Source organism: Periophthalmus magnuspinnatus, chromosome 3 (genome assembly GCF_009829125.3).
Source record: "Periophthalmus magnuspinnatus isolate fPerMag1 chromosome 3, fPerMag1.2.pri, whole genome shotgun sequence".
Classification (NCBI taxonomy): domain Eukaryota; kingdom Metazoa; phylum Chordata; class Actinopteri; order Gobiiformes; family Gobiidae; genus Periophthalmus; species Periophthalmus magnuspinnatus.
Window position 1 is genome coordinate 10414883 of NC_047128.1, and position 22920 is coordinate 10437802.

Genomic DNA, 22920 nt, shown 5'->3' on the forward strand with positions numbered 1-22920 from the left:
TTGACTTTCCACAGATTAGACCTGTAAATTGGCCTGCCTTACTGTGGAACATTCCAGAAAAATAATTCACATCTCCATAGAGATGCATATTCTCCAACAGAAAAGTTACATAGTGCATCTTTAAATAGAACTCTCAAAGCTCTGTATGTTTTCTGCTTTTCTGCAGCTGTCTACAAACTGTAGCAAAGCACTCCACACTAATGCATTAATAATACCAGATCAAAACAACCCCAGGCATCAAAAGTTTACTCTGTTGCAAAATGTATCACCTTTAATCTGAACTAAAAGGCTGACTGGCTCAAACTAAACTATGTCAGTTAGTTTGTGAAAGCAGTGATTTTATAAGCGGCTTAGAGGCAGGTGACCCCAGTCTCACACATACAGGGCACTTAATGAAAACAGTGTTGGCCTTTCTGATGAACAAAGCATGGACCAAGTATTTTCTTCATATTAACTTATGTTAAAAGTTTTTTTTTCAAAAATAATCACCTGAATGAAAGATGGAAACATTTAAGACTTTTTGGTTTTAAAATAGACTTGACAATAGTGCTTTGCTCACCAAATTTGGTTAAGCAGATTTGGGCTAAAATAATTAACAGCATAACAACATGTATTTGTCTCATTCATTTCCCAGAATATTCTAGTGTTGCAAAAAGTTCAAACCTGATTTTGACACTAAGGAATAGACTCGATACTCAATAACGATTCCGATATTACAATGATAGTAAAATACTCTTTAGACAATAGAATGTGATTTTACACGTTAAATGGTAGTATTTTCTTTTATATTCCCATGTGGCCTTATATCTGTGTAATCCCTCAGTAGTCCAGGTAGGTAGGCATAGTGGTCCATGGACATATACTAGTCTATGTGTCTTATACTCAATTATGATCAAGATGATTCAAAGCTTCAGGAAAGGTTTATTTCTGTCCTGTGAATATGACTTGTTTTAGTATCGACACCTGTTAAAATTAGTATCTAGTTTTGATTCTAGTTCAGTATCAATTAGTATCTAATTTTCAACACTTTTGGCAACCCAAGAATATAACTAAAACATGCACAATAGGCTAATTATCCATCTTAGTACTCCTAGAGTTGAGCGATTTGGCAAAAAATGTATCACATTTTTCCTTATATTGATCAATCCAAACTTATGATGCCAGTTTGTCTTATTAGAATATATATATATATATATATATATATATATATATATATATATATATATATATATATATATATATATATATATATATATATATATATATATATATATATATATATATATATATATATATATATATATAAAATTAATAAATACTTTTACTCATTGCTATTCATACAAAAAACATTTTCACAATTTCTTCTTCGAAAACACATGCTTTTCTGACAGGATCGGCTATAGACTAGAGTTGTCCATCAACTCTAGTATCAAAGTATCAAAAATCTGATACTAATCGATACTTGAACTAGTATGAAAAAACTTGATATTCATTATTCGCAGGTATCGATAACCCTAACCCAAAAAAGTCACATTCACAGGACAGAAATGAACTTTTCCTGAATAGCTTTAGAATGATCTTGGGCGATATCAGAACAAATATAAGACCACATAGACTAGTATACGCCCATGGACCACTGTGCAACCTACCTGGACTACTGAGGGATTACACAGATACAAGGCCACATGGGAATATAAAAGAAAATACTACAATTTAATGTTAAAAATTCTACATTTTATTGTCTAAATAAAGAGTGTTTTTAATGATCATTGTGGTATCGGAATTGGCATTGAGTATCGAGTCTATTCCTTAGTATCAAAATTGAGTTTGAAATTTTAGCATTGTGATGACACTACTGTGGACCTCTCCATTAAAATGACCCAACTTGCTCACTGAAATGACTGAATCTTACCCAGCCCTAAATACTGCTGACCAAAGTTATACCTCAAGATCTTTGTCTCTTGGTGACCACTGCTCCACTTTGGTTTAACCTCAACTGCACTGAAGGACAGGTCAAATGCATGGGGTCAAGTAAAGTATACACTGTACCGTTCCCACAACACTGGCCAAGACTTTGACTGTGTTGTAGTACAGTGTAGGTCATAGCTCTGATCTGGCCACAAAGCTGCAGATTAGATTAGATTAGCTCATTTTCTGAGTGCTGCGCGGGATTAGAAAATTCATGTTAATCCACTGGTGTAAAAATAGTTGCCACCGTTTGCCTTTTTATGATTTGCCAAAAAAAAAAAAAAAAAAAAAAAAACAGAATTGAAAGACTGCCTATCTCCGTGGAGACGAGCAGACAGTGCCATCAGGTCAAGTTACAGGTCAGATCTGTGAAGACAAGACCCCACTCACAGTAAGAATGCATGTTTTAAGGTGTTTTTCATCAAGAAAACATCTTTGAATTGAATAAATGCAAGATAGACATGTTTAATCCCATACTGTGGAACATTCAAGGCAAAGCATTAACATCTTCATAGAGACAAGTAGGTGGTGAACTGTTACAAGAAAAGTTACATTGTGGACTTTTAAGAAATCTTATCTTGTTATTGTTTTTCCTGGAATGTTTTACAGTATGGCATTAAATGTACCTATCTCCATTGAAACGAGCAAAACATGTCATGTTGTCATGGAGCTAAAATTTCAAACTTGATGTCAATACTAAGGAATAGGCTCAATACCAATCCTCTTCCTATTCATTTACATTAGAGAGGGGCTCATGTCAGGTTTCTTGCCCCCCAAATTTGTCCCGAAATTTCTGATTAACTGATTAATCTCTACTCCATATGCTAGCCTGGCGTTTGTCTGCCCTTTACAAGTCCTGTGGTTGTTGTGGAAACACTTGCTGTCTGTGCATGTGGTGACTATGACTTGTGCCTGCTCACCACGGTGACGGCGTCATTGACCAGAGACTCTCCGAAGACAATGATGAAAAGGGTGTCATTCACGTGAACTTCCTCAAACACAGCCAGCACCGCCACAGGGTCCACAGCCGAGATCAGAGCTCCAAACAACAGGAAGTCCATGAGGTCGGCCTGCACCTTCTCATCTGTGAAGAATGAAATTATAGACAGAGGAGGCAGAGTAGCCAGAAATTTGACTCAAGTAGGAGTAACGTTACTTCAAAATACTCAAGAATAGTCACATTTTTATATAGAGCTTCTCCACCTTCACGGCACTCAAAGACTTTACATCAAGAAACCAGTCACCTGTTCACACACACACATTCATACACCAATGTACACAGACACAAGTGTCTTGCCCAAGAACACAATGACAGTATTCAGTATTCTAAGCCACACCGCCAACCTGTGGGTCTACCAATGATGTTTATGTAGTGGTCCTGATTTATAATTTGAAGTTAGTATATAGTAATCATGAACACAAAAATGAGCCAAACTAAGCTATATCTGACGGAGCAGTGCATGGAACACAAATGTTTAAATCATTTCATATGTCAAAAGTCACCAAAACTTTTACTCAAGTAAGAGTACTGTTCAATTCAATAAAAATATCACTCAAGTAAGAATAAAACTATACTGCTAGAAAAGTAAAAGTACTCAATTACATTACTCAAGTGAATGTAACTGTGTACCTCCCACATTTGATTATTAGATTAGATTATTATTAGATATTAGGAGAATGTAACAGCATAACACAGTAGTGCACACAAGGACTGCATGATTTTGGAGTAAAATCAAATTATGAATTTTGTCTTGACAAATGACCAGCTAAAAATAATGCACCTTTCAACAGCCAAGATCAGAGCCCCAAACAACAGGAGGTCCCTGAGGTCAGCCTGCACCTTCTTCACTCACAGGAAGTGAGTGAGAGTGAAGAATGAAATTATACATCGTAATGTCATGAGGTAGATACTATTTAACTGCAGATTAGATTTTTAAAAGATGAAAAAAAAAGATAATAAAATAAATACATGAAAAAAACAAAACAAAACAAAAAAACTATGTTGTGGAACTGTCACCTGTTTGTCTCCATGGTGATGTCATTGTTTTGCCTGGAATGACCTTGAATTTATCACTACACTCAGTTACAGGTTACGTCTGTGGTGAGGCAAGTCCACTCACCGTTAGAATTCATATTTTCCAAGTTGTTTTAAAGCAATAAAACACTGTGCTTAATAAATGCTAGATAAATCAGTTTAATGCTATACAATGGTACATTCCAAGCAATAACATCTCCATTTAGATGAGCTAGTTGCAGGCCCTCCAGAAAAGTTACATAGTACATTGTTAAAGGTTTAGTTTCTCTTCTCAAAAACATAAGGTTGTGTTTTGTTTGATTCACATGGTTGAGTAACCCTTTATTATTAGTCTGTCTGCATCTCCAAAGCTCAAAATGCTCTGTTCCACTTTGTGATGTCATGAAGTGGTAGTTTTCAAGTTAACAACAGCTTTTTACTTTTTGTTTAGTAAAGACTGGCACTTCCAGGGCTGAAATTATTCTGATTGAGAGAGCCAAAATATGCAGGGTTTGTGTGGTAAAAATGTGTGAATGAAACAAGACACAACTCCTGGTATGTTTGTGATAAGGAAAGAACATGACAACATAGATCAGAAAATAGCTTAACATGGGCCCTTTAATAATAATTAGTACATTGTGTAATATTCAATGAATGGACTGACCTATGACATTGAGTACTTTAGCTGCGTAGAGAGAGAATCCAGTGCAGAAGGAGTTCCACAGTGTCCCGACCACGGCGTAGGTCAAAATGGCACCCAAATTATCGAAGAAGAGTCGCGCGGGCATAAAGTACCCCGCGTCCCCCACTATGGTTGGCAACAAGAACAGAAAGAAGAGGGCGGGCTCTAATTGGTACAGCTGCTTCTTATTGGCTATGAGCACGATCCCGCCCAAAACCAGACCAAGCAGGATCAGCATGCAGCTCTCTGGGACCACCGTGGTGAAGCGCTGAGAGAAGTGGAATACTGCAGAAGAGATGAGGAAAATATTTAAGTACTTGTAAATGCAACCAGGAAGATTCATTATAGAATATTCTCAGTGATGTCACACATTTGGTTACACTGCCATGTTGGAAGGAAAAAAGACAGCTGGAACCCCACCCCACTATAGAGGTATGGTTCTTGGAGGATGGCGTTAGCTAGGCCTGACATGAACACATTAACACATACAAAGAAATATTGCAATACTTTATGCCACAGACATAAGACATAATCCCAGTAAACCAATTTTTAAATAGACAGTATCATTAAAAGGCCTGAACCAATAATTAGCTAGAGAAGTGAGTTTTTCAACCGTTCTGCAGCTCAAATCGTATCGTATTACAACAAAAATAAAAGAAAAAAAAAATAAAGAAAAAAAAAATGTTTTATTATATATATTAAAATATATATATATATATATATATATATATATATATATATATATATACATATATATATATATATACATATACATATATATATGCTTTTGTCAGTGCTTTAGACCCGTATTAGTTTCCAATATCTTTACAAACCTCCAAAACTGCCAACCAACTGACGGACATATTGCTTACCAGGATATTTACAACTATCTAGTTAACCGACAGTCATACTTGACAGGGACAGGATTGAAAGCTTAAAGTCTTCAGAGGCTAATACAAACAGGCCTGTCACCATAAGTACTGTGACTTATCGTTCAGTATATGAAAGTTGGAACTATATATTTTGGCGCTGAATATTTATCATGTGTACTTTTTCTTTGTACTTTGGGTACTTTTTTTGCAATATAATAACATCTGAGCTGTTACAGGAGACTTACATTATATGTTGGAGCTCAAGCCTTTAATGATACAATACATTAAAATAATGATTAAATGAGATTATCTTACATTATTAAGGCCCGAGCCTGAATGTGCAAGCAGAGCGAGTCAGCGACTTGTTCGCCTGTTGTATTTGTACAAATTTGAGGAAAATTACAAAAATCGAGCAGTAAACAATAGTGTATCTACAAGTAGTACACAGGCCTTTTATATAATTCTGAAGAAAAATGTCAATGAAGACCATGCCCTGTCTATATCCACATTTGCATGGCCACGCCTCAAAAAAGTCAATGTGTAGTGAAAAAATATTGCTTTGAAATTTGGTACATACATTGTTTACCTCGCCCTAAGGAAAAAAGTCTATGGGGACCACTATCACCAATGTGAATGTGGCCATTCTGAATCAAAATAAGCAGATGGCTAAAATCTAGCTCTCGTATTTTAATAAACTTGTCCTAGGGTTTTTATCCAATGGATTTCAAACTGAGGTAGAAACATCAGGACATATCTGGGATCAAAAGTTGTTAAAAAATAATTTGTATAAGGGTGTGGTCATGATGAGCTCTTAAAGAAGTGGCCATTTTGAAAGTAAAAAAATATCTTGAAACTTGAAGCACACAGTCAGATTCAAATGGCCTAATATGATGTTTGTGTATTTTAATGACCTGGATATACTGACAACTTAAACTTCTATCTTTAAAAATAGCTCTCTAGTCATAGACTTTGGTGCGCAAACCCATTATGTAACCCTGAGCAAAAAAGTCCATGCTCACCCTAACACTGTTCTAATTATAAAGATGTCCAAAATTCATACTTTAACAAACTTGTCCTAGGGTTGTTTTTTCCAACGGACTCCAAACTGAGGCAGCATAATCAGGACATATCAGGGATCAAAAGTAGTTAAAATAATTTGCATAAAGTGTGGTCATAATGAGCTCTTAACAAAGCAGCCATTTTGAAAGCATACAAATTCCTGTAACTTTTGCAAACATCGTGTGATTCGGACAAACCCAATACAGCATCTGTGTATTTTGATGAGCTGGACAAAATGAGAGTGGATTAAAATTCTTTCTTTAAAAATGGCTCTCCAGTGCCTCCTGCAAAGTTACAATGGGCCATAAACATTTATCTACAACATGACACTGGAAATATTGAATCATGTGTCAACGTTACCTTTAAAGACTTAAAAGTGTTTTTTTGTTTGTTTGTTGTTGTTTTTTTAATTAAATAAGGCATTATAATCACATACAAAAACATGTTTCCAAATCTATATTTTTTTTAAAAAGCCAGGTTTTTCCCAGAAGTGAGGAATTCAACCTGATGGAGGAGCTGGGAATAGCATCCACATATCCAGACCAGACTTCTGGTCCATCTGAAGAGGCAGTCCAAACCTTTGTAACTCTTGAGGAGTTGAAAAGGAAGCAGTTAGGGCCTCACGCCCAACAGAGGTCTGAGGAAGAAGACAGCTTTAATCTTAAGCTTTAATCACGTTACAACTCGAAATGGCCTCTAAAGCTGCTCAGGCTTTAGATGCTAGAGAGGAACATCTGTTCCAAGAACTGGAAGACTGGTGCGTTGTGAAGAATTTGGAGCATTTTGTTCAGATATAGCAATTTCTTCTAAATCTGTCTGGTTCCTCCGACTAAACAAACTCAAACTCTTGCAGTGTCCCTTCAAAGTACTTATACTGATGATAGTGTGGTGTTGGTGGGCTAAAAGACACAGTATTTCATCGTGTATAAACCCCAGTTGAACGTTTATCTGAACAAAATGCTCCAAATTCTCCAGAACACATAACGCACTGGTCACTCATTCATGCACAGCAGCCTATATTCTCATAAAAATACGACTTTTTTTTCTCGTAATATTACGACTTTATTCTCGTAATATTATGACTTATTTTTCTTGTAATATTATGACTTATTTTTCTTGTAATATTATGACTTTTTTTCTCGTAATATTATGACTTTTTTTTCCTCGTAGCGCCCGCAAAATTTTTTCATTTAAGTGACCCTTGTACTCCATCGTAAATTTAGACACAAAGACATTTGTTTTTTTTGTTTTTTTGGTCCTCTTTTGGGTTAATTATTATTTGAATCACTTTATCCATGGTTTAGTCTATTTCAGATCTGATTAGACCTGAAAGTTTGGGGTCAGAGCTGATGGCACTCGGAACACTGAATATTATCTTGGTGGTACATGGTGTGAAAAGTGAAACCACACAGGGCGTCAACCATCTAAAATCTAGCTGACATATTTTAATGAACTTGACCAAAGGTTTTTATCTGACACACTCCAAACTGAGGCAGCCACATCAAGACATATCATAGTTGTTAAAAGAATTTACATAAGTCTCAGATTGTGGTCATAACAACCTATTAACCTATAACAACTATTTTTAAAAATGGCTCTCAAGCGCCCTCTGCAATGTTGAAATGGAACCGAAACATTTATCTCTAATACAACAGGGGCAATTTCTTATCAAATATCAAACCAGGATTGATGAAAAGCCCCCCCACTAAAGCGTACCCTTCTGCAGTCGCAAGGGTTCTGGACCTTTATCATTGCTTGCAGTTTTAATAGTGATTTGAGTCTTGTGGCAAAAGGCTTTCCACATTTATTTTCACTGTGGCAATGACCATTTTGTATTAAATGTAAAGCCAGGGTTGATAGGCAGCCCTCCCATTGAAGCGTGCTCTTCTGTGGTTGCAAGGGTAGCGAGCCCCCTTTATCACTGCTTGCTGTTTTATTTGTTATTGTATCAGCTTCATAAAGTAGTTTCTATTTTATCGTTTATCGCAGTATGTTTCTGCCAATATATCGTGTTCCAAACTTTGTTATTGTGACAGGCCTACTTATAAATGTTTTGTGGCTGGATGGGTTTGAGACCTTCAACTGTGGAAAGTGCTCTAAACAATGTATTTCCTCTTCATGTCAAAGGTGAGTAGAAAACAACATATGCAGCTAACCTTAATGCAGATTAATTCATAATTAATAAATAATTCAGAGAATTTGGGGGTGGGCAATAGAGATTTTGCACTGACATCATTTTATTTGAAAAATGTCCCTCAACATTGAAACTGAGACACTGAGGCAGAACTATGAGCAGATCAGACTAAATGTGTTTGTGTTTTATTGGTTCATTTTTGTCCCTGGAGATTTTTTTTTTGCCCCACAATAATTTATCCCCTCAACACACAGACTCAGAAGCATGATTCTGTTAGACTGTCTTAGATAGTCTGCAGTGTCTCTGTTGTTTAGCTAACTGTTAGCTGGTTTTCTACTGTTGACATGAGTATTTTGTGGAGTTGTAGACTTTTATATTTGTTATTAGACTGTAGCAGCTCTTTCACATTTTAGATTTAGTGTTTTGAGCTTTTACAGAAGAAAATGTCATTACTCACCACTGACACTCATATACCTTTACCACTCACTAATAAAATTCCAAAGGCTGTGATCTCATCTGCATATCCTCTATAAGGAACAAAAATGTATATGTTTGTGTGTATATGTCTTTGTTTATTTATTTGATAGGGACAGTGCATATTAATGAGTGTAAGTAATAACAGCGTAAATATGGCAGATTATAGCAAAGATTTTCATTTGCATCTGTTGTCTCGAGGCAGGTGACACACAAGATATTTACAAAAGCTTACAAAAAAAAGAGAAAAAACAAAACAGTGATCCCGTCGTTCATGTAGAAATAATTTTTCTTGCCAAAGAAGATAGATTTCTGTCAGTTAGACAAGTTATGTTTCACCTCTGAACAACCCTCTGAACTGAACTGCACAAATTATTTACTATAATTAATCAAAACATGATCTCGTCTCATTCTCATGGGCTTAATGTCGTGTCTTGTTCCATCTTAGGGGAATAGTGTCTCGTCCCACCCATACTTGTACTGCTACGTTGCTGTTTGGACTGGAATGGAACAGCCAATCTTCTGGTTATATGACAACCGCCTGAGCCATTGTCACCAGGCCCGTCGACAGAAATTAGGGCCCCCCTCTAACATAAATGAATAGGAAGAGGATCCAGTTCTAGGCTCCTGGGGCCCGGGACCAGGGATGGGACAGTAAGCAATAATATCATCTATCATGATAAAAAGGGTGGACGTTTGAATATAAAAATCATGAGACTCACCAACAGCGATAATCCCCTTTATATAACCAGAATGTGCACAACAAACCCACTGCTCCTGATGATCTCTGAAGCATTGTTGTTTTCACATAACAAAGTGCAGTTGTATAACAGTTTAAATATGGAACTTATTCATAATATTAAAATGATAATTATTCATATCCATACTTTTTTTCATCAACTTTAATAATGATATTATAAAGACTCCCCTTCGGCTCCCCAGATTGTGACTATTACATTTTCACAAGTACGACGTGTTTACAGTATATATATTAAATGCATTACCGCTCATTCGTACTACTAGAATGTAGTGCTTCTCGTGTAGTGTAGCGCTTCTTTTCACACCACCTAAGATAATATTTGACTTTCTGAGTGAAATCTAAAACAGAATTCTATCAGAGCTAATACTGAACAATGTGTGATTTGTTATTATTATTATTATTTGCGATTTATGCGTTAATATTCTGTTCCTGTTCAAATGTGTCCTGAGGAATTGACAAAAAGATAAGAATCACATTTCAGAACATATTTGTATAGATCTAAACTACAGGGTTAGCAGTTATTATGTCGAGTAAGACAGGAGATTTTGTTGTTTGTGGAGGAAATTATGGTACTTCAAAAATTGCTGCCTTTGAGATTTGCTATTATGTCCATTCAAATTGTGTTTTCAAAACGAAAACAATAGTACATATCCCGCTGTTTGAGAAACACTCCCCTGAACACAAAAGAATGGCTAGACGTCGCTCTGCCAGGTGTTAAATTACTTTAGTTACAGGCAGAAATGGGGTCAGTGCTTTGTGGTACTTTCTGCAGGTGCAAGGAGCACAGGAAAAATGTAAAACTAAAACTATGAAAGGTACAGACACAGGCGCTGTACACAGAACCATCGCCGAGATAATCCAGATGAATGTAGATTATAAAAGGGAATGAGATTAGAGCCTGTGTAACCTGGAGTGATGGATGAGGAGTGTCTCAGGGGGAGCATGATATAATAACAAAACATACTGCGCCAAAGAATCAAAGGCCACATTACCTAGTTATTTTGAGTAGGTGGGGATGTTCTACATGTATTTCTAAAGCGGAATGTACAGCAGTTACTGAGGAGACGCAATGCACACATTGGTAAACACTGTGAAAAAAGTTTTAAGGTTGTCTGAAAACTCAAGATAAAATACAAAATGGACGTAAACAATACATTTTCAGGAGCATGTGATGTTTGATTTTCAACAAAAAGGTGACAGTGACTAACTGAAAAACTGTTGGTTAATGCTAGTTACTTTGATTGAAGTGTGAGAGACTTGTTTAACTGCAGAAATTATCTCATCTGTTGTAGTTCCAACTAAACCAGCTCTTTCTAGTCAGATTAGGTTATAATGAAGCTCAAATTAAAGTCCAACAGAGCTTCAGACAGAGCAGTCCCTACAGTTAGCTTTACACCCCCAATGAATGTTGATGACATCAGCTGCAAACTACCAATATTCTACAATATTTTACAATGTAGCTTCCAAAAGAATGAATGAATAGTTCTGGTTCATTTTATTTTATTCACACAGTATATATAGTGGTAGCACTGCCTATTTTGTTCTATTGTTTTAGCAATATATTTTTATTTATAATTTTAAGCCATTTTCCTACATGTTAAGACTAGAACAGATCTTGACTATTGGGTTAAATTTTAGTTTAGGTAGTAGGGTTTCATTTAGTAGAATATCATGAATAACATTCAGTTTTGATTTTTATTTTTTTTTATTATTTTTATTTTCAAATTTGGGAAATTTCCATGGGAATGATCTATAATTGAAGGGCATTAATGGGGATAAATAAGGGTCATCTGAACATTGGCTATGAACAAGGAGAGATATACAGAAGCATAACCTGAATTCCCATAATTGGATACCCTCCATCCCCAGATGCTATTATCTCAAACCTCCTCAGACTGAACATAGTTTTGTATAGTTTCACAATGTTAATGGTGGAAGAGGGCATAAAGCAGTTGAGCATTCAAAAGATATAATATTTAGTTTTGAATTGCTATTACAATTTAAGCAGAGTTTACTACTACAGAGAGCAAAGTGGATGACCTCTACAGTACTAAACTGTGCTTAAAAACTCATTCCAGTGAAGAGTTATGATGTTTGGAATGAGTTACGTAGGTGAGGGACAAAGGGAAAAAATAAAAAGCCCATCACACATTACAGGATTTTTCAGTCTTAAATGATTTTTAAAAGTGAGACAAAAAGCCTAGACCACAGACATGAGGAGAATCGGATATGATTTTAAATTTGAGCTCAAAAACTGCAGTGGGATATGGCAGCAAAGAGAACGCACATCACAAGCTAAAAAGTGAGTTCTCTTGGCGTCAGCTGTTTCCTGTCTACAGGATTCACGATTCACTCTGAGACTCTAAAGTGTTCCAAAGATTGGAGCGTTGCTCTTCTCCTTTAGATACAAGTCAAAACTGTGTTGTTATTATTATTAGTGAAATGTTGTGCAGTAGTTCAGATAAATGTTTTTAATGCACAGAAGGTTGGAGATAGACACAGGAGTCACTATCGCTAATCTGCAGCAGCTTCAGCCTGATCTTTGTTGTGTGGATGTAAACAGACACATGATCTATTCTCACCTTTTTTACTTTTGTGGCCCGGTGTCATTATTTATGACACATTGTGGACACATTCTAATGAATAATATGGATGAGAATGCTACAGTTTAACTTTACAACTTTATGAGAGCTGAGTCATAAAGTCGTCTCATTATTTTCACTGTTTCCTGAGTTTGTATGTTGCGCCTCTGTGGCAGTTACTCTGTCTGCCCCTGACACTCTGTTTTATTGGCTGTTGTCATGGTGATGTTTTGTGGTTACAAATTTACGATAAGACAGAGCAGCTCAGAGTCACACTGACACCACACACGAGGAGAGCAGCACGTTTTATTCAGCTACATGAAGCACAGACAGCGACTGAATGCGTGTCTGGTATGTTAACGTAAGATATTAACAGTTTATCAGATAGCTAACGTATAAAAAACAAGCTAACAAGTTTACTCTCGATCTTACTCCAAATCACTAAATCCACTGAATTCCTCATCCTCGGTGTCGCTTCTGAACAACTTCGCCAACTCCGGAGATAGATGACGTGCCGCCTCCTCTTCTCTGTGGCTGTCATCAGACTCAGCAGAACACGATTTTCTTTTAGAGGGCATTTTTGTCTTTCCCAGATGTCTTTTAAATTACTGTAATGTTGAAGTTTTAAATTTTCACTGGTACAGGAGCCTAGAGTGCCCTTGCGCGAGTGTCAGTGTGACAATAATGAAAATGTGAAATTATACATTTTAATAATTTCACATAATAAATTCATTCAAGTTGCATCTGAGTATAAGTCTCACCACTGGCCAAACTATGAAATAAAAGGTGATTTATAGTCCGGAGGAAAAAATAAAAAATGGACCATATACTTTTAAAAATTTGGTTGTTTATTGCACAAACACGCTTCCTTACTCTGAGCAGGCTTACATCTCCACTAAATTTATCTGCCCTGGAGGTGGACCTCCTCCTGTTTGTTTCCATGGAAAAGTTGCATATTCATTTTATTTTTGGTAACATCAGCCTGTGTAGCTCTGAAGTGGAGGTATCTTTAGCCCCAGAGGACACCTGCCCCTGACAAACAACTACACAAACAGGAAGAACTTGACTCGGCTTTAGTTTAGTGTAATTGTGTTAAATCTGAGACTAGACCTGACTGTGGCTCAAAACACGCCCTACATGTAAACAATGGATTTCACGTGCTACATGTGAAAATGAATAGGAACAAACCAATACATCAGTTGCCTGATGTATCGGGCCGATATTTGCACTTTTTAGCTTATCCACAAATATCAGCTTTAAATCTCAAACAGAGGCTGATGCTTAGTTTGGGCCAATCGGCTACATGAAGAATATACATAAAAACTTTATGTGAAAACTTTACTATGAAGTAGACTGCAAAATACACAGCTCTCTCAGTTTGTAGTGAAACAGATTGTGGATGAGTTTGTGGGAAATTCTAACTATATACTTTGCGCACAGAAAAGCCCATGTCATAGGGGAAGCGGGTGAAGCTTTCAGGAGAATGGACAAAAAGACTGAAATCTGAGCTGACTAATACAAGAATCACATTTCAGAACATGTTTGTGCAGATCTAAACTACAGGGTTAGGCATTTTTTATGCAGAAGAAAATACACTTGGTTTGTGGAGGAAACTATGGTAGCAAGAAAACTGCAGCCTTTGTGATTTGCTAATTCTAGTTTCATTCAAACAGCAATTTCAGTTTGATATTGTATAATCTTGCAGCACTAGTTTTGCACTCACAGCAAAACAAACACAGATTTTCACAACTTTAAATATGTTTAAAATCATACTGTGGGACATTCTTGGCAAAACAGTTACATCTCCATGGAGACAAACAGGTGAAAAAAATGGGAGGTCAAACACACTCCAAATGGCTCAAATAAAAGTTCAGAACATTAAAGTGTGAATCATGGCCCTTTCAAGTGTGCATAATGAAGGCTGATATAACAGACAGTGAGTCACACATTGCATTTACACTCAAGGGAGACAATAACACAACACAGTGCTCCAATAGTTATTATTGTCCTCAGTTTAAATGATTGACTGCTACATCAAAAGTGTTTTGCTAACTTCATAATTCAGCTAATGCAATCAAGGGCACTCAAGCTGGTCTCTTACCAAAAAACAAACAAACCCCAAAGCAATAGAGCAATATAGCTGAGCAATACAGAAAGAAAAAAAAAATCATGATTTTTCTTTTTTCTTTTCAAAAACTAAATAAAAATAGCTTTAAACGCCCCGTTATGGTATTTTCTGATCTCTGTTATAATGTTGTTTCCTCATCACAAACATACCTGGAGTTGTATTTTATTTTCATATTCACACAAACCCTGCATATTTAGACTGAGTTCTTCTCTCAAACAGAAAATCCTGTTCCACCTTGTGATGTCATGTGGTAATACAGGAAGTGCTCCACTGTGTTTTTAAATTCCATACACCTCTAGAATCATTTTGATGATTTTAGCCCTTGAATTGCCCGTCTCTACTGAACTAAAGGTGAAAGGTAGTTGTTAACTTGAAAACAACAGCTTCATGACATCACAAGGTGGAACAGAGGATTTTGAGTTTTGGAGATGTAGACAAGCTAATAAAAAAGCATTACTCCAACAAACAAAACACAACTCCAAGTATGTTTATGAGGAGGTAACAATATTGTAACATGGCTTAAAGCTCACAAGAATCCATTTTGCGTAATATAGGACCTGTAAGTACTGATTTAATGAAGATAAACAAGATGGACTTTTTTGTTCAATTTCTTCCTCTAGTTCAAAGTCTGCTCCAAACCGGAGGCTTTTTGGGTGTAGATCTCTATTTAAACAAGCCCAGCTGATCCTTGATGATTTGATGAATTTGTGCAGTATTTTGTGTCAGTGACTATTTTGGTGGTACAGGCAGGTTGTCCATAAGACAGCAGCTGATCCTCCCACTCACCAGGCCACTCAGAACATTCAGATCAGTGTTCACACACAAACAAGGATATCACTTGATCACACAGTCCTGGTTTAGACCTGCTTTAGTCCTGGTTTAGATCTTGTTGAAGAGTGGATTAACTCAATACCCACACACTAGTTTAGTCCAGGTGTAGTCCTGGTTACACCTGGTTTAGTCCTGCTTTAGTGCTGGTTTAGATCTTTTTGAAGCCTGGGTTAGCTCAATATCGACACACTGGTTTAGTCCTGGTTTAGTCTTGGTCTAGTCCTGGTTTATTCCTGGGTAGATCTTATTGAAACCTGGGTTAGCTCAATATTCACACACAGTTTAGTCCTGGTTTAGTCCTGGTTTTGTCTTGGTTTGGTCCTGATTTAGTCCTGGTTTAGATATTGGTGAAGCCTGGGTTCGCTCAATATCAACACACTGGTTTAGTCCTGGTTTAGTCTTGGTTTAGACCTGGTTTAGTCCTAGTTTATTCCTGGCTTAGTCCTGGTTTAAATCTTGCTGAAACCTGTGTTAGCTCAGCATTGACACAAACATAGGGATATCACTGTATCACACAAACACAGCATTATATCATACAGATTTAAAGAGGTTTAGTCCTGGTTTAGACCTGGTGTAGATCTGGTTTAGACCTGGTTTTAGATCTGGGTTAGATCTGGTTTAGATCTTGCTTAAAGCTGGGTTATTTCAATGTTCACAGACACAGAGATATCACTGTATTGCACAAACATAGCACTATGTAACACAGCTTTAAAGAGGTTAAGTCCTGGTTTAGCCCTGGGTTATATCTGGTTTAGACCTGGTTTCGATCTTATCTAAGACTATATTAGCTCAGTATTCCCACAGACAGGCATATCACTGTAGCACAGATTAAAGATTTTTGACAGGTTTAAAGAGGTCCAGGATATTGCCATGATCTGTACTAAGAATGTACCATTTAGGAAAAAATATGCAAATTAACTGCTTATGTGAATATTAAAGTACAATTGAGGAACTCCAATGTCTACATTGGGTTTGCAGCTGTCTGGAGTAACCCGTCATCGTGCTTCTGTAATGCTTTGGACCTGCTTTAGATGTGCTTTAATCCTGGTTTAGTCCTGGGTTAGTCCTGGTTTAGTTCTGGTTTAGTCCTGGTTTAGTCCTGGTTTAGTCCTGGTTTAGTCCTGGTTTAGTCCTGGTTAAGATCTGGTTCAGTCTTGGCTAATACCAAGTTTAGATCTGGTTCAACCCTGGTTGAGTGTAGCTCTTGTGTCAATAGCTAACTACCAGATGTACTTTAGTACTGATTTAGTCCTGGTTTAGTCCTGGGTTAGACCTAGTTTAGTCCTTGTTTAGACCTGGGTGAGACCTAGTTTAGTTCTGGTTTACAGCTCATGGGAGTTGTTCCCTGTCTGTAGTGCCCAGTGCCAAACAAAACAAGTGATTTGAGCCAGTGACAGGTGCGAACAGTGATAGGTGCGAACAGCGACAGGTGCGATTGCAGACAGGTGTGATCAGCAAAAGGTGAGATTAGTGCATTATAAAGTTTGAAGGTAAAATCGGTGACAAGTAACACTAATTTATAAACGTAACACTAATTTATAAAGTTTGAAGGCAAAAAGTTCCATTGTTCACCACTAACAGTACCTGTCATTAGTCATCTTTTGGCTGAATTAAGAAAAACTGCACATATCAGAAAATGTGTCTCTTTCTTTTTACTAAGTGATAGTGTTCATGAACTCTGTGCTCTAGACAAAGATTTCAAAATCAAACTTGTGCTATTTCCTGCTGTTTCCCAATATTACATAATACCGACTGTGCAAACGAAGTCAGGTACATAATAAGCTCACTGCCTCTGTGTTGTCACACTCCATGAGCCACAGGTTCAACAGCTAAAAAACAATAATAATGTATGAAATTAGACACATGTGCATTTGTCTTTGCATTATGTGCAATAGACTCAGATACAAGAATACTGCTGCATTACAGTGGTCTATTTTAGAGCAACAGTGGCTCAGTGGGTAGAGTGTTTGTGCACTGATTTGAAGGTTGGTGGTTCAACTCCTGCATTCAACATAAAGTGACCCACAGGTTGGCGGTGCGATTCCAGCTCCCACAGATGAATGCTGTTGTTGCGTCCTTGGGCAAGACACTTAACCTGCCTCGCCTCCAGTGTCTGCATACACTGGTGTATGAATGTATGAAAAACACTGTATATAATTATGACCATTTACCATGTATTCAAACCTTGACAGCTCAAATCCTTTCATAGTATAAAGGTAACCAGAAGAGCCACCACAAAAAAGGCTCAATTTAGTCCCATTTATGGAAAAAGTGGGCGGGGTTGTATAAGGCCAATAATAATTATGGTGAGAGGACAGTTAGAGGGATCATGCTTTTGTGAATTGTGTCTGATTAAATCAGTACATTCTCTTGCTCATTTTGAGCCGCACATATATGTAATTATAGATGAACTGGTTAATCAATATTCTCAGAGCTGAAAATTGATTATAGGTTTATCATTAACACCACTAAAAATGGAAGTTTGCAGCCTTCATTTTAACACTGCTGTATTCTCACTCAGGGTCAGGATGGTCCACAGAAATTTGTGGGCCCGGGGCAAAAAGACTTACATGGGCCTCCCTTCTAATATAAAAGAATAAGAAGAGGATCCACTACTGGGCCCATAAGACCATGCAACCCGGGACAACAGACCCCTTTGTTCCCCCCGTTGACTCCTCTGCATCAGTCCCATTTTTTGGTAAAGTCCAATACATAGACTGTATAAAGACGTGGACTAAGGGAGTGTGACGTCACCCATAACGTTCGGCTCCAGTCAAATGAAGCTCATTGGAGCTAGCAGTTATAGGGGCCAATTTGGAGCCGAGTTCCAACCACGATTATCATAGCAACCAAAGAGCCAATCCGGAGCCAGGCTGTTGAGGGTAAAGTAATACTGTCATTCAAACTGGTTACTAACGCTAGCGATAGTGACCTATGGAAAAAAAGGCACCTGATGTGTCTGTTTCTACTGTTCATATCTTGTTTTAGGAACAAAATAGCTCACTTCCTATTTGGAACGTGGTGTCTAGCAGGTTAGCTATGTCCATTTATATATACAGTCTATGGTCCTATACATTGACTCCATGTTGTTGTTTTTTAATCCAACACATTTACAACAGGTGTTGTAAGTGTTTATTTGCATTAAAAAGTCCCACTATTGCAGACAAATATAATTTTGTATTATGTAGAGATAACATGATTGTGACGAGGGAGGTTTGTTAAAAGCCTGTTGAAAAATGGTGCTTGTGTCAGAGTTCAAACAACAGTAATGGGAGCTCTGGAGAGAGGCCAGGAACATGGACCCAAAGATAATCTACATTATTAGCTTTGAGAAAACTTGGATTTGTCTTTGTGTAGCTGAAGTGAATTTATAAAAACATTATTCTATCCAATAAAGTACAAATAACAGGTTTACAGATACAATATGTCTCATCTAGTGTTTCAAACTCAATTTCCATACTAAGGAATAGACTTGATACTTGATACCAATTCTGACAGCGCAATGATAATTTATTTAGACAACAGAATGTGATTTTCAGCATTAAATGGTAGTACTTTTTCATATTCCCATGTGGCTTTATATCTGTGTAATCCCTCAGTGGTCCAGGTAGGTACCATAGTGGGTGTATACTAGTCTATGTCATCTTATACTTTTTCTGATACAGCTCAAGATCATTTGAAAGCTATTCGGGTTAAGGTTCATTTCTGTCCTGTGAATGGGACTTTTTTAGTATTGATACCTGCTCAAATGAGTATCTAGTTTTAGTATCAATTAGTATCAGATTTTTGATAATTTTGACAACCCTACTCTCATCACTTCTCGATTTTTGGGTTGAACTTAGGTTGCGACTTATTCTACTCTGCAACAATGGGCCTTAAATACATGCAAGTTTAATTACAATATGTTAAAGCTACCATCCATAATTAGACTGGCTGACCCGCCCCTGTTGTATAATCACATATCACCACTAGGCGCTGTCTACATTACTGCAGTCTGATCGTGTGCCAGGATTGGCCTCACAGAAGACTACCAGACAGCACAGGTAAGTCTGAACAAAGGTGGGAGGAGGAGCCAGGTGAGGGGCTAGGGGAAGGGAGGGGAGGGGGGAGGAGCCAGGTGAGGGGAGGGTGGAGGGGTTAGATGAGAGGAGGGAGTGGGGCCAGGTTAGTGGAGGAGGGGGACAGATTTCACATCTGCCATCTATAGGTGAAAAAAAATCAAAAAAACTTACAGATGATCACTTTGATGGTCTTAATAGTCTAAATGCAATAGGAACTCAGAAAAAAGTGAACTTATGAGTATACTTTGGCAGAACCTTGGAAGAATAATTCAGTTTTGACGCACTTATCTGTATGCATTAGGCCTGTAGTCCTTTAAAGAAATTCTTGGTCTAAAGACATGCCCTGAGCACCCATTATAACAGGGACAAGGTTTGGTACTGACAAAAAAGCTGTCACACTTATAAAGATCTCACACAAAACCTGGTTTATATTCAGAGAAGTACTTGTAAACAACATCTTTGTCATGATCCCAGTCTGCCTTGCGTTTTGTGCTGTTTTCCCTCCTCCCCTGGAGCCTGGAGTTGGGAGGAGATTCAGGCTCCTCCCATGCACACCTGCAACTAATCCGTAATCAAGCTGCACCTGGGGAGGACAAAGGGACCGAGGACCTGACACTCAGCGCCAGATTGTCCGCGTATCCTCAAGTGGTACTGCTCTGTTTGGCTCAGTCTCGTTTTTGCATTAATGCCTCCGTCTCTGACCCAGCTCTCCACGACCGGTACGAACCTCTCACTCTCAGTCTCAGTTCACCTTGACCGGTACGGACTTCCTCGTCTCTGGCCCAGGTGCCCACAACCCGCTCGAAGACTACTGCACACAACCACGCTCTCAACTGTCTGCTCTGTCAACCTTCATTTGCATAACATTGTCTGTAAATAAACATTGTTAAACTGTTCACCCGAATTCTGAATCTTTGGTCCCCCAGTCAGTCGTTATGACAATCTTCAAAAAAAGTGTGCTCAACTTAGACAATATCAACCAATTAATCGACTAAATGACTTAAAGTGTCTCTGATTTTTTTACCTTTTTAAAAATGAGAAAAACAGACCTAGCTCATTTTTCATTTTGCAGTGGCCCAAAGTTATTCTTCATTTAACTTCTGCATTTTGAGCATCCTAATTATTCACCACAATGACTTTAAGTGCTTTTCACAGAATAACCATTCTGCCACACCACTGAGGGCCTTAAGTCAGCATTTTATACACACACACACACTAATATATATATATATATATATATATATATATATATATATATATATAATGAGCAAAGTAATCTGAAGTTTGCAAACCTATGAATAACTAAGACCTCTCTGATGAAACTTCCTTCCTGTACATCTGACCTAAAACCTAGAATAGACATTTTTTACTTTTTTCAATGTAAACAGTGTAAAGTCATGTTTTATAGCCCTCCACTTCCTCCTGAAGTCAAAGAGAAATATGAGTATGCGTTTAGAGTTTGACAAAAATAAGTTCAGTAAATGTCTCCAGAGCTCCAAATCAAAGCTCTGATCTGGCCTCCTAATGCACAGAAGATGAAGAGAAATTCAAAACCAACATTTGTGATCGCAATTTGACCAAGAACCCATAACAATTTTCACAAAAACACAGTGGAGCACTTCCTGTATTACCACATGACATCACAAAGTGGTGACAGTGTTTACTGTCTGAGATAAGAACTCAGCCTAAATATGCAGGGTTTGTGTGTTAATAAAACAAATAATAAAACAAAACCCAACTCCAGGTATGTTTGTGAAGAAACAACATTAGAACATAGATCTTAAAGTAATACGGGCCCTTTAAAAGCCAATGTAATGTGTCCACTTTCATATGACGAGAGACAACCCCAGGTATGTTTTTGGTTCGGATGCAATATTACAGTGGCTTGATTTGATTATCAGTGCAAAACGCAAAATGAAACAAAATACAAAACTCTTCTTGCTGTATATATTTTCCTCATCTTAAAATGGAACTGTTCAAGCTAAAACAAAAGTCAGATTATCATGTGTTAAGCAGCAGCTGTTCACTGTTAAAACATCATCAGATACTGAGATTGCTACTGTCAGAATACCCAATACAAATCACTTTAATTAAAAGGCAATTGTGAAGACCCACTTCGGAACACACAGCTGTTAAGACTCATTACCTGGATCTGATAAACAACACTCTTTATCAGATGAACACAACAGTAAACTGTCTAATTTTTATATAGTATTTTTCCACCTTCAAGGCTCAAAGCGCTTTACATCAAGGACCCAATCACCCACTCACACACACATTCATACACCAGTGTACACTGATACTGGGGACGAGGGGGGTTAAGTGTCACGATGACAGCATTCAACTGTGGGAGCTGGAATCGCACCGCCAACCTGTGGATCAGTGGATTCAATCATTCAAACAATGATGTTCATGTTGAGAACAGGATTTGAACTGCCAAGATTCTAATCAGTGGACAAACGGTCTACCAGGTGAGCTGCTGTCACCCCGGTAACACACGACTGAATATTACGGCTGCAATCCTTTAACTGATTAATCGGTGTCTTAGTCAACCAAAGTTTGTATTTGATTTATTTAGAGAATAATGATTTATGAGACAACAGCAGAAACGAGACGTTAGTGAGCAAGCTGGATTTGGTATTTTTTGGTCTTTATCTGTAAAAAGTCAGATTAAACTCATGATTCACAAGTTTAATCTTTAGTCTTTATATAAATAGCATAACATTGTTTCCTAGTACCTTTTTCTGCATAAATACCATAGTAGTTTTTGCATGAAGTCCCCCTGCAGGTCTAGTCTTGTGACTGCATTTTGGGTCAGGTACACAGAGATATGTAAACATTTTGAGAGCTTTTGCCACACCCCCTTTTTAGTCGACCAATCGAAAGGCTGAACATGTCTTTCTTAGACGGCAGCCCTGGAGGATGTGTAAATGGTTGACCAGAGGAGTGTTCCAGCTGGTTGAACAGAGCGCTGCTGTCTGCTCCGGTCATTACCACATCATTATGAGTCCCATAGTGGATCATTGTGCAGTGAGTCACTAGTGCACTGGGACGAGCGTGTCTGAGTCTGGATCCAAATCCAATACTACACAAATGTACAAGGGGATCAGTCAACAGTAGTATGCAGTCCAATGCAGTCTGACTCACAATAGAGCAGAACTGTTTGGTTGACGATTAGTGTTGTCATGATATGAAAATTTCAAACTTGATTTCGATAGCAAGGAATAGACTTGATACTCAATACTGATTCTGGCTACAAGCTTTATGTACATGGACATCGGTGACCTATATGGTGGTAATGTTTTCAATGTACTGTCCCTGTCAAAAAAATAAATAAAAGATATCACAATGATAA

The 22920-nt window shown here is 37.5% G+C and overlaps 1 protein-coding gene across 1 annotated transcript in view; it reads right to left on the bottom strand.

Moving 5' to 3' along the window:
- slc9a5 (solute carrier family 9 member A5) overlaps window positions 1–22920 on the bottom strand; it is a 53000-nt gene that overhangs the window by 26780 nt on the left and 3300 nt on the right. The window contains exons 2-3 of the mRNA XM_033991783.2: window positions 4647–4949; window positions 2889–3052 (exon numbers count right to left, since the gene is read on the bottom strand). Of these exons, the coding sequence (XP_033847674.1) occupies window positions 2889–3052; window positions 4647–4949 (467 nt within the window). The remainder of the gene's footprint in view (window positions 1–2888; window positions 3053–4646; window positions 4950–22920) is intronic.